A 13,117-nucleotide genomic window follows, 5' to 3' on the forward strand; every position below is an offset into this window, starting at 1 on the left:
TTAGGAGGGAAAAAGTGCGTCTTATGGAGGGGAAAATACGGTAACCATAATTACCTTGAATTTCTGCTTAGCCCTCAAGAAAGAAGGGCATTCTTGCTGGCCAGGTTTAATTCAAATCCATCAAACCTCTTTGGGGGAAGGTTCTCAGGCAGGGTGGAAGGAGAAAGAACTTGCCCCTGTGAAGACCACCTGGTGGAAGCCCTTACACATATGGTTTTCAATTGTAAACTATATGCTGATCTCTGCCAGTAATTTCTGGAACAACTCTGTATTCCCAAATGGAAACCAGAGTCAGAGGTCATACATTTTCTATTACTGGGGAATGATCAGGAGCTCACCAAGTTAGTGGCTAAATATCTCTATTTGGTTTTTTGTCGCCGAAATACACTGCAGACGTCTGATCTCCCTGGAGACCTAGAGATATGACGATAGACTGCTCTGCCTCCTTTAGCAAATGTTTTGTGCCAATGGGGAAGTGGTAATTCTGTACTGATTTGTTTTGGATGTTGTATGTGATGCCAATAAAGGTTTTACGATAGGATGTAGGAGGAGTTACCTTTGGTGGAGCATTTGGTTCCAGCACGAATTTTTCAGGAAATGTCCGACTAAGGGCCAGGTGCCTAGCATGCATATAAAACTGTAAGGAGAGAGAGAGGGGGGGGGGTAACTTAGCTGCCCAGGCATTCACCCTCTCATGATCACAACTGTGTGAGAAGGTCCATGCCTTACCATGGTGTCCTTGTTACAACTCAATGACTTCTATGACCATGACTTCACGCAGTCAATCACAGAATCGTGGAATTGTAGAGTTGGAAGGGACCCCAAGGGTCATCAAGTCGAACCCCCTGCAATGCAGGAATCTCAACTAAACCATCCATGACAGATGGCCATCCAACCTCTGCTTAGAAACCTCCAAGGAAGGAGAGTCCACCACCTTCCGGGGGGGGGTGTCCATTCCACTGTCAAACAGCTTGTGTCATGAGAAAGTTCTTCCTAATGTTTAGTTGGAATCTCCTCTCTTGTAACCTGAAGCCATTGGTTCGAGTCCTACCCTCCAGAGCAGGAACAAATGGGCTTGCTCTGTCTTTCATGTGGTGGGCCTTTAGATATTTGAAGATGCCTGTCACATCTCCTCTCAGTCTCCTCTTTTCCAGGCTAAACACCCAACTCCCTCAACCGTTGCTCATAAGGCTTGGTTTCCAGACTCTTGATCATCACGTACTGATATATCCAAAAGCTACTTAGCAAATAATCCCAAGTGGGAGTTGGGAATCTTTTTCAGCCTGAGGGTTGTGTTCCCTTATAAGCAATCTTCTGAGGGCAGGTGTGCGCACGCACTAGTGGTGGGCAGGACCAGATGAAAAATAACACCAGTCTTGAAAGACCTACACTGGTTCCCAGTACGTTTCCGAGCACAATTCAAAGTGTTGGTGCTGACCTTTAAAGCCCTAAATGGCCTTGGCCCAGTATACCTGAAGGAGCGTCTCCACCTCCATTGTTCTGCCCGGACACTGAGGTCCAGCTCTGAGGGCCTTCTGGCAGTTACCTCACTGCGAGAAGCCAAGTTACAGGGAACCAGGCAGAGGGCCTTCTCGATAGTGGCGCCCGCCCTGAGGAACGCCCTCCCACCAGATGTCAAAGAGAAAAATAACTACCAAACTTTTAGAAGACATCTAAAGACAGCCCGGTTTAGGGAAGCTTTTAATGTTTATATTGTATTGTATACATTTTGGTGTTTTGTTGGAAGTCGCCCAGAGTGGCTGGGGAAACCCAGCCAGATGGGCGGGGTATAAATAATAAATTATTATTATTAAAAGCAGGCATAGCAATGGATGTTGCTCTCGCCTTGCACATTAGGAAACATTTCAGCCAAGCAGAAGTCAGAGATTAATACACAGACACATGCCTCCATCTCCCAGTCAGGCATTGCAGTTCAAGGATACATTTCAGCAAGGCAAAATCCACCTGAGGAGAGGTTAGAGCTGATGAAAGGTGTGGCCAGGGTTGGCAGTGTGGCCTGTGGAGAATCCTAAGGCCCGGAAGGCTGCATTCAGCTTCTAGGCCGAAGTCGCCAACCCCTGATCTCAAGCAACAGGGAGCGAGATACACATGCAATCGTTCAGCGTACCCTGCCTAGATATCGCCAGTCCAGCAAGTCCGAGAGCCTCTCCGTTCGGTTTCTCTGGACGATCCTTTGCCGACGTGACTGCTGGCAGAATCCATACAGGAACTGCGTCAGCTGGTTACAGGACTCATCTGGGGAGCGGAATCTCCTATCCACAATGTAAATACCTGCAGGAGACAAACCCAGGTTGGAAAGAAAAGAGTTTGCAGGTGCTCTTTGGCCTTTGAAGGCTTCTGTTGCATCTGTCATTATGCATGATAATGACCTTTGCAAAATCCTGTTCCTCATCAAGTGGAGACGCTTGTGCTTTGTATAGCCAATCTGAACTCTCCTCTTCTCCCACTCTCTTTTTACACTGGAGAGGAACTTTGGAAGGTCCAAAATGTGGGATATATCCAGCCTCATAGAACCAACCTCTAATTAATGCATGGAGGGGTTAAGACCATAGAGTAAGTCGTTCTGCCAGGCTTAGCTAAGTCACATCCCCTAACCTTGGGAGGAAGGACTACCAAACTCTTTGTTCTCTGACTTTCCTCCATCCTGCCATCATGTGAACCCTTCCAGTAAGGATATCTGAGCTAGAGGCTCCAAGCTTAGACCGTGTGGCTTCAGCAAGCCATCTTTGTGTTTCTATGCAAATAATTTAGAAAATTACCATTTTTGAAACTAAGTCACCCTGCCTATCTTGTCTTGCTGAAATATGGAAAAGCACGTGAATCTGGCCTTTGAAGAGTTTGTAAGTAAACCATTTTTAACTCACCAAAGGTGTGGTCTTTTTCTATGCTAAGTGGGAAACTTAGGAAATACAGGGGTACCTCTGGTGACAAACTTAATTCGTTCCAGAGGTCCGTTCTTAACCCGAAACCGTTCTTAACATGAGATGCGCTTTTGCTAATGGGGCCTCCCGCTGCTGCCATGCCACCGGCGCACGACTTCTGCTTGCATCCTAGGGCAAAGTTCGCTACCAGGAGACCTACTTCTGGGTTAGCGGAGCTCATTATCCAAAGCGTTCTTAAGGAGGAAGGTACATAACCTGAGGTTCCATTGTGACTTAGAAGGGGATATTTTAAAGGCCTAACTGCCTATATTTCTGTGATTTACTTTGCTACATGTTTTGTGATTTTAGATCTCTGCTAGGGCTCTCTCACCAAAGAGTGATTGCCCCAAACCTGGATCTAGGCATCCAGAGAATTCTCCTTTTAGTCTATAACCAAAATATTAACCAAAAATGCAGCGCAAAAGCCTGCAACCAAATCAACCCAATCTCTCAAAGTTGGGAAAATGCATGTGGAAAATGTACTGTGCTGGCTAAAACCCCTAGCACATTAATAATCTGTTCCATGGCTGCAATGTCCTTACCATAGGCAGCTGGGTCGGCCACATGCTCCTGCATGAAACAGCCAAATCCGGAGAGATTTGTGGTCACGCTGGGAATCCCCATGACGGTGCACTCAGCTGCCAAAAGACAAAGAAGGTTTAACTCCCACAGTGATGTGCAACTTTGCAGGGTCACACCAGAAGCAGGCTGCATTGAAACTGTGCGCCCCCCATCTGTAATAATAATAATAATAAATTTATTTATACCCCGCCCTCCCCGGCCAGAGCTGGGCTCAGGGCGGCTAACACCAATAAAATCACAGTAAAAACATAATAGGGGAAAAAGAGAGGGGGGGGACACAATTTAAAATACAGGTTAAAATGCAATTTAAAATGCAGCCTCATTTTAAAATAGCCGATACATCAAGACCATAAGGGGAAGGAAACATAAGGGTCAGACCGAGTCCAAAGCAAAGGCCAGGCGGAACAGCTCTGTCTTGCAGGCCGTGCGGAAAGATGTCAAGTCCCGCAGGGCCCTAGTCTCTTGTGACAGAGCGTTCCACCATGTCGGGGCCAGTGCTGAAAAGGCCCTGGCCCTAGTTGAAACCAATCTAACCTCCTTGAGGCTCGGGACCTCCAAAGTGTTGTCATTTGTGGACCTTAAGGTCCTCCGCGGGGCATACCAGGAGACGCAGTCCCATAGGTACGTGGGTCCTAGGCCTCATAGGGCTTTAAAGGTCAAAACCAGCACCTTAAACCTGACTCTGTACTCCACCGGAAGCCAGTGCAGTTGGTAAAGCACTGGATGAATGTGATCCCATGGCAAGGACCCTGTAAGGAGCCTTGCTGCTGCATTCTGCACCCGCTGGAGTTTCTGGGTCAGCTTCAAGGGCAGCCCCGCGTAGAGCGACTTACAATAAAAGCCAGTGAGTCTGTCATTTGCTTACCGGGAGTGTAACCCCAGGGTTCATAGTATGATGGGAATACCCCAAGATGGCAGCCTCTGACAAACTCTTCGTAGTCCATCGGCAATAAGGGACTCGTTGAAGAAAGGAATTCAGGGTGCAAGATCACCTGGAGAGTTGAATGAGAAGAAGAAAACCCACATAAACATTGCCTTTAGAGGTATAATTTAAAAAGGGGGAGTTTTCAAATCTAGCAGTCCCTTGCTATGTCCAGCAGAGACAAAACCCACATAAGCAGAGCCAGATTTACGTATGAGCTAAACAAGCCATAGCTTAGGGCCTCACTCTCTTGGGGGCCCCCAAAAAAAATTAAAGGGGGAAAAAACCTGAATGTACATTTCCAAAATATAAGATAAAAAACAAATAAAATAAAACCTACATACAACTACAGTGTTTTGTGTTGTGTAGGCTCCTATGATGTAAGTAATGGGCCCCGCCTGCTAGCCTGCTAGCCTGCTCCCTAAAATATCACTGGTTTGCTCATTTCTATATATAGGGTGCCTACATTCTGCATGTAATATACTTCTTCTTAATTGTATTTCACTATTAATATACTTCTTCTTAACTGTATTTCAGTTCAACTATTACTTTGATAAAATACATATTTTGTTATGTGCAAATGGCTTTAGATACCTATTAGGTCCATAAATTACCACATAGCATATATTCAACACAAAAAACAGGGACAATTTGTTGTTGACAAAGGACAGCTGGACATATAAAGGGCCCCATTACCTTTAGTAGCTGAGGTCCTCATTAAACCTAAATCCGGCCCTGCAACATGAGTGACAGCTGCTCTTCACACACAGGAACCAGGAGGACAGCATAATTGATCTATGTGGGATGGCTGACATCTATAAGGAACTTTCAAATTGGATTACTGCAATGCACTCTGCATTGGGCTTTCCCATTGAAGACGACTTGGAAATTTCAATTGGTACAAAATGCAGCACTCAGATTACTGGCTAGCATTTAATTTAGAACTCATATAACCCATTTGTTCCTGGACTCAATTCAAGGTGCTCACACTAAATAAATAAGCCTGTTGCAGCAAAAACTGAAGACTCTTCTGGCATCTTAAGGATTCCTGGCTGGGGTTTAGTTTAGACCTCATATAGCCCCTATTTTAAAACTGGCTGCCTTGGTTGCCATCTGGGGGTTCAAGGGTGGGAATGGCTGGTTTGGTTAAAAGGAACTCGCGTAGATGCAATAGTACTAGGAGAGAAAGACTAATGACCTGGCTTGGAATAGGACAGTGTCATGTATTCCCTCCTGCCTTCTGAAAATAATGCATCTTTGTACTCTGGTGCTGGAGGAGACTCTTGAGAGTCCCATGAACTGCAAGAAGATCAAACCTAGCCATTCTGAAGGAAATCAGCCCTGAGTGCTCACTGGAAGGACAGATCGTGAAGCTGAGGCTCCAATACTTCGGCCACCTCATGAGAAGAGAAGACTCCCTGGAAAAGACCCTGATGTTGGGAAAGATGGAGGGTACAAGGAGAAGGGGACGACAGAGGACGAGATGGTTGGACAGTGTTCTCGAAGCTACCAGCATGAGTTTGGCCCAACTGTGGGAGGCAGTGGAAGACAGGAGTGCCTGGCATGCTCTGGTCCATGGGGTCATGAAGAGTCGGACACGACTAAACGACTAAACAACAACAACAACAAAACTCTGTGTACCAGCTGTTCCATGTTTTTTCAGGCAGAGGAGACAGGGAAATATACATTTTTTAAAGCCCTGAGAGCTGCACCTTCACTCGATCTGTCCGGTTGTTGAAAAGGCCGATGCGTCTAATGGTGCTGAGGATCGGGTCGGTGGAATCATCGATCATGTTATGGGTTGTCACTGGTGGAAGTCCCTGTCGCTGCAACAGAACAAAATGTGCATTTGGGGACATGTTTCAAATAAGCAGACAAAAAAGGCAAGTTTGTAGCCAATGGGGTCTAAACACCAGCATAGCCTTTTTGAAGTGGCCCCACTTTATTTGGAACCTTCTGAATTCAGAAGGAAGTTGACCGTTTCATGCTCTTTTAAGGTTTCAAGGGTGGGTTGTTGTTGTTTTTAAAAAAGTTTCTATTTATATCTTATTTTTGCTGTGTTTTTCTTTATTGTAAGCCACACAGCGGGCCTTAATGGGCCTTGGGGTAGTAGAAATTAATACTTAGTTATACAGAGTAGAAATTAATAGTTGTGCTCATTAACATCAATGGGTCTTCTCTGAGTAGGCCTAGAACAGGATACAACCCATAGCATTTAAAGAAAATAAGCAACTTTTTAAAAAGAATGATATTGATGGTATGTAGATTTACTACTCTAGTGAGAGCTAGACCATAAGACAAATTTTATGCTTTCCATTAAATAATCAGAAAAAAGAGCCTCTAACCTGAGTTGAATAGATGGCCCGTTTTATGATGGTGAGGTCATCACGATCTATGATCTTGCTCATATCAGGGATTTCTCCTCTGTGGGTGCAATAGGGAAGATCTTTTTTTGTGAAAAGAAGGGAAGCATTTTCCAAAATAATCATTTAAAATTTCTGAAGCAGGAGCTCTCTCTCTGGCCAACAACACTGGGATTGTTTAACTAACCCAGAGCTTCATACGCAAATACATAACTCTACAGTGAAATATGAGACACCTGCATCCATCTGTCATGGATGCTTTAGCTGAGATTCCTGCATTGTAGGGGGTTGGACTAGATGACCTTTGGGTCCCTTCCAATTCTATGATTCTGTGAATGAGAGCTCACCTTAATAGTGCATCATAGAGCTTTTTGCCAAATTTTTCCTTGAGCAAATGCGCAGTGTCCCTAAGAGAGAGAGAAAGAAACAGATCATCGTTAAAGGCTTCCGATCCACTTTTCCCCATGTGAATCATGTTGATCTCTGCTTCTTCTTTTTCCTGCCAGCATCCCCTGACTTGGTGTTCTTCATACGCTGGACGACAACTCCCATCAACCCTGACCATTAGCCAGGCTGGCTGGGGCTGATGGGAGGAGGAATCTAACGACATTTGGGTGAACAAAGTTGTTCGCAGAAATGTTCGAAGGGCAGCAGTGCCCGGGTTTGGCGTCCTTTGCAAGGAAGAGAACACTAAAGATCTATGACAACATGGCCAGTGGTCAAGGATGAGAGGAACTGTAGTCCAGCAAGGGACACAGGCTCCACATCCCTATTGTCATACTTGCTTTATTTACAAATATGCCAATAGATCACAGGTGGAGGTAAGCAAACACGAGCAGTCCTAGCAGGTCACAAATCCACTGTCCCCCAAATCACCTACTGCAAGGTATCTCAAGATCCTGCCAGCCTTCAGCTCACTCCCTGGACCTCTCTAAGGTGGCTGTGTCATGCTTTACAGATGACAGTCCTCTACTCGAAGTCCAGTTTAAAGATAACAGACCAGAAGAAGGAAAAACAGGAGAGGCTCTGAAGTTCCCCATTGACAGTGAGACCAGGGCAGCAGACTAAGAAGGCATACCGATCCACCTGGCTGCAGCTTTCCCTGCTGTGTTGACAGGTAAAGGTAAAGGGACCCCTGACCATTAGGTCCAGTCGTGGCTGACTCTGGGGTTGCGGCGTTCATCTCGCTTTATTGGCTGAGGGAGCCAGCGTACAGCTTCCAGGTCATGTGGCCAGCATGACTAAACCGCTTCTGGCGAACCAGAGCAGCGCACGGAAACACCGTTTACCTTCCTGCTGGAGTGGTACCTATTTATCTACTTGCACTTTGATTTGCTTTCGAACTGCTAGGTTGGCAGGAACAGGGACCGAGCAACGGCAGCTCACCCCGTTGCGGGGATTCGAACTGCCGATCTTCTGATCGGCAAGTCCTAGGCTCTGTGGTTTAACCCACAGCGCCACCCGCGTCCCTCTGTGTTGACAGGTATTGCTTTTCTATTTAATTTGAATAACTATTTCTAAGCTTGTACCTGTGCATATAAAATTCGTATATGCATATGTGGCCCTGCCCGCGCCCTTCCAGAATTGCAGTTTCACCCTGCACAAGGACATTAGCTGTGGGGCAGGGAAGAAAATGTATTTCCTATTACGGAGAGATCTCTGTATCTCTCCCGCTGAGGAAACACCATACAACTGCAGGTCCCCAAGGAGATATTGGGCATAGGACACACAGTTTTGTGTTTCATTTGGAACACCTTTAAAAGAGAAGGATGTGGTTACTTTATCAGACCACAAGGCGGCAGTCTCAAAAACACCTAGTGCAAGTTGGATACACGGTCCAGAAACAGCAAGAGTTACTGTGAGGCAGAAGCAAAACGGCCTCTTGCCAAATTCCTTCCTGTTTCATTCTTTCTCTTAACTTTTTTTCTCCCTTTCAATTCTCCTCCTGCCAAAATTCCCCTTCCTGCCTAATGATTGCAGGCACAGCAGGGTTCACCCTCGTTTTGCAAACTGAGCATCAGATCCGGGTCTTGAACCAGGTGTGTGGGCATTGACACAATTCGATAAGTGTAAGCTGGGAACCACAGCCTGAGCAAGTCCTGGGTCAGCTTCCAGATATTTCATAGAATAAATTGGGTGGTGTGCAACTATATTTTACTTAGAGCGGACCTCCTGAAATTAATGGACCTAATTTGGTCAGGTTCACCCTTTGGGCAAACATGAAACCCACCAGCTGTTTCACACACCAGAATCAGTCGATCAATCAGTCATGGACTGTCATGGACTGTCATGAATCAACCAGTCAGTCACTGACTGTCACGGGCTGGTTGGACACAGAGGAATGGTGGGAGGAACTAGCAGGGAACCCCCAAAGGAAGAAGACTCAGAGCCAGGGGATTGGTGGTGGGACAATGCGGAGCGGTCAGAGGGAGAAGAGGGAGAAGACTGGAAGGCGGAGGTGTCGGAAGCTGAAGAGGTAACAGGGCTTAGTGAGCTGGGGGAGTAAGTGGCAGAGGGAAGCCCAGACTCAGAAGCAGGAGAGGAGGGAGGCAAAGACGCAGATATGAGTGCGGCTGGTAAAAGTCATGGATGCCTCCTCCCCCTCCTGCTGCAACAAGCTCCACTCCCCCTTGGTCTCCCAGAACCAGGAGAGGCATGAAGAGGGAGGAGCAGAGACAGCAGACTCTCCAGGTGTCCCTATTTTCTAGGGATGTCCCTGATTTAGAGAAGCCATCTTGGTTTCTGATTTGATCCCGGAATGTCCCACTTTTCCATAGGACGTCCCCATTTTCATTGGAGAAATGTTGTGGGGTATGGAGTTATTCGACTCCTGAGCCATCTGAAGGCAATCCTGTATAGGGAAGTGTTGTTGTTGTTTTTAAAAAAAGTTTAATGTTTTATTATGTCTTTAAATATGCTGGAAGCTGCCCAGAGTGGTTGGAGCAACCCAGTAAGATGTCTGGGGTATAAATAGTAAAATTATCATTATGGAATGGGACGTCCCTATTTTCATTGGAGAAATGTTGGAGAGTATGAAACATGTGCGCCAGCAGAGTCTCAGATTGCTTGGAGGGGATCTGGGAGAGGAGGGGGCTTAGGCGACTGAGGGGAGACAGGGACCTTCAGTCTCTGCTCCTGCTTCAAGGGGGCAGGACCTGTCAGAGATGAGTTGCTCTACTCATTAGGCCTGACACTCCTGTGCAGATCCTGTTTTTGCTAATAAAGAGTTAACTTCAACTTGCCCTGTGTGATTTACTGCTGGCTCGCTCCTGCCATTAACTCTTTTGCTTTGCCACGCCAAAAGAGAAAGAAAGAGGTTTACCATAGCTGCTTCCGGACTGCCTGGCCTTTCAGGGTTTCCACGTTGAAATTGTTGGTATTTGCTGGCATTATGAAGAACACCACGACGGTGACATCGCTCCTGTGCACCTGAATGAAGAAAAAATGGCTGTCTAAACAGGGAGAGATTTTTTGCAATGCCCTCCTGTCAGGGGTTCAGGAGCAGAGGCAAGGGCAAGGGAGGAAACAGAGAGCGAGGGAGAGGAGGCAGAAGAAAAGATGAGTGATGACGACGACCCGAGATCTCCGAGTCTTTCCAGTGAATCAGAAGATTCACAGAAAGGAGCACCAGTGGCCAGGGCAAGGGGGGAGCCTAGGGGGACACCCCAGGAAGATAGAGCCAGAGGGGACTCAGAGGGGAGCAGTTGGAAATCAGGACCAGCGTCACCGCCAGAGAGCAGGGAAGAGGAAGGGCGCCAGGGATCAAGCGCTGGCAGCTCACAACAGGGGGGAGGGCACGAGTCAGGAGTGGCCACACCTCCATCGGGGAGCGAAGAAACGGTCAGACGGAAGGTGGAAGGTTGGGCGCGCGTGCCAAGTTCAAATGCACAGGAAGGTGGCGCAGTAGGCAGCCCGGAAAGGGAGCCAGGTCCTAAAGCCCGCCGAAAGGAGGGAGAAGAGTCAGGGGGGTCAGCGTCAGCGTCAGAGGAATCCCGGAAGGAAGAGACCCCGGGGGGCAGAGGGACCCAGAGAAGAACAGTCAGGCGGAAAAGGTGGAGCAAGGCTAGGATATTAAGTTGGTGTACAAGGGGCGGAGACTCAGATGGAGCTTCGCCGATCTAACCATTAGACGTAGGGTTGCACGCAGCAGCTTGAGAATGGAAACTGTAACTCAATAAAGACTTTTATTTAATGATCGCTGGCTAGCGTGATCCTCTGTGAGCTAGGATCTGGAAGCAACTCTGACAGTAAGCTCCATCTCCTAAATTGTGGGCATCTACAGCCTCGCGGAGAGGAGAGAAAGCGGGTGCCTACTAGCGAGCTCACGAACGGCAGACAACATGACGGCCGAACAGCAGATAGTGGAACTCAGAGAAGCAGTGTCGCGCCTGAATGCCGAGGCTCTTGCATCCAGGAAGAGAGAGGAGGACGCAGCTGCCGCCTACAGGGATCTCCAGGTCAGGTTGGAAGTGCTTACGAAGCAAGGGCAACTGACACCCAAACCGGAGGGGATTGGGTTGGGGAGACGAACAGGCGGTTTGGTCTCTCACTTCGATGGGAATTTGCAACAGTACCCCAACTTTAGAGCAGATGTAATGTGTGCACTGCAACTGCTGAACAAAGACTTTAGAGATGAGCAAGAGAAGGTGGGATTCATCATGTCCCATTTGCATGGAGATGCTAAAGCATGGCTGCGCAATTTGTGGAGAGATAAGGATCCGGCGCTCCAAAACGCGGATGCCTTTATTAAAGCGATGGATGGGTGCTTTTTGTCAAGCATTGACGTGGATCTTGCTCGGCAGCAGATACATGGACTGAAGCAAGGGAGGGCCAGCGTAAGGCAGTACCATGCCCGCTTTTTCGCTTTGGTCAGTGCTCTGGAATGGGACAGAGATTCGGCTCCTGTAAGAGACCTGTTTTGGGAGGGATTGCACGGCTCGGTTAAAGATGAAATTGCGAGGGGGGAGAGACCCCGGACCACGCAGGAGATCGTTCAGAGGGCGCTGGCGGTGGGGGTGCGGCTGGAAGGACGTCCGTGGAGCAGTGGCGAAGGGCGTGGAGGGCGCGAACCAGCCAGGGGCTCCTCCTTCCTTCCCAGAGAAGCAGCGCGTGCGCAATCCACGCCTCCGCCAGGAGGAGGAGCGGAACCTATGGAGGTTGGAGGTGCAAGGGCTCAGTCAGCAGCCAGAGCCCTAGCACCGGCAGCAGTGAAAGCGAAGCCTCCTAGAGGGAACAGGAAGTGTTACATCTGCGATGATCCACAGCATATGGCGAAAGAGTGTCCCCAGAGGCTCCACAAGCACACTGCAGCCTCAGCAATGGTAACTGCAGCAACGCAGCAAGGACAACCACAGCAGGGAAACGACGGAGTCTGGTTGGAAGAGGCACTGGGGCCCAGCCAGACGTGTCAGTGAAGCAGTCCCCAGAGATTTTACAGCCCATGGACCCCCTCCCGCCCAAACCGGTAGTGAGGCTCACCGCGTCGCTCCAGCTGCCCAATGGAATCACCATGGACGTGCCAATCACCATTGACTCCGGAAGCAATGCGGACTTTATAGGGCAGGACTTTGTCGACCGGCACGCTATACAGTTGCTGCCTGCCACGCTGCCCCTGCAGGTTGTCACGGTGGATGGCAGGGAGCTGCTAGGGGGGCAAGTGGTGAAGCAGACGCCACCAATGGTGATGCGACTTGGGAATCACAGGGAAATCATCAGCTTCAATGTCACTCAACTATCGGACACGCCCATTGTATTGGGCATGAGTTGGCTGGACAAGCACAGCCCGACGCTGGCTTGGTACCAGAGGCAGCTGACCTTCGGCTCTTCCTTTTGCGCTGAACACTGCATCGTGCCCAGGCAGGAAGGAGAGGAAGAGGAGTCACAGCTGCAGCTAGGCACGCTGCAAGCGGTTCCCCACAAGTACGCAGAATTTTTGGAGGTTTTCTGCGAGAAGGAGGCAGACAGGCTACCCCCCCACAGACCATATGACTGCAAAATTGACCTGCTGCCGGGGGCGGCGCTGCCCAAAGGGAAGCTGTATTCCATGTCTGAGGACGAACTGCAGGAACTCAAAGAGTTCATAGATCATAATTTGGAGCGCGGTTTCATCCGAGAGTCCAAGGCAGCGGGGGGCAGTCCGGTATTCTTTGTTAAGAAGAGGGACACGCCCCAAAAAAGACTTGTAGTGGACTTTCGCATCTTGAACAGTGTGACCAAGCCATCGGACTTCCCCATGCCCCGAATCGACGACCTCCTCGCAAAGGTACGGAAGGGCAGAGTATTCACCAAGTTGGACCTGCGAGGGGCAT

General features: G+C 48.5%; 1 protein-coding gene across 1 annotated transcript in view; it reads right to left on the reverse strand.

Moving 5' to 3' along the window:
* GYS2 (glycogen synthase 2) overlaps positions 1-13,117 on the reverse strand; it is a 54,796-nt gene that overhangs the window by 2,910 nt on the left and 38,769 nt on the right. The window contains exons 9-16 of the mRNA XM_081022837.1: positions 10,132-10,238; positions 7,157-7,216; positions 6,792-6,870; positions 6,159-6,272; positions 4,390-4,516; positions 3,485-3,580; positions 2,129-2,292; positions 557-637 (exon numbers count right to left, since the gene is read on the reverse strand). Coding sequence (XP_080878963.1) covers positions 557-637; positions 2,129-2,292; positions 3,485-3,580; positions 4,390-4,516; positions 6,159-6,272; positions 6,792-6,870; positions 7,157-7,216; positions 10,132-10,238 — 828 coding nt within the window. The remainder of the gene's footprint in view (positions 1-556; positions 638-2,128; positions 2,293-3,484; positions 3,581-4,389; positions 4,517-6,158; positions 6,273-6,791; positions 6,871-7,156; positions 7,217-10,131; positions 10,239-13,117) is intronic.

The sequence above is a fragment of the Podarcis pityusensis genome (assembly GCF_964106645.2).
Source record: "Podarcis pityusensis genome assembly, chromosome: 10".
NCBI lineage: Eukaryota > Metazoa > Chordata > Lepidosauria > Squamata > Lacertidae > Podarcis > Podarcis pityusensis.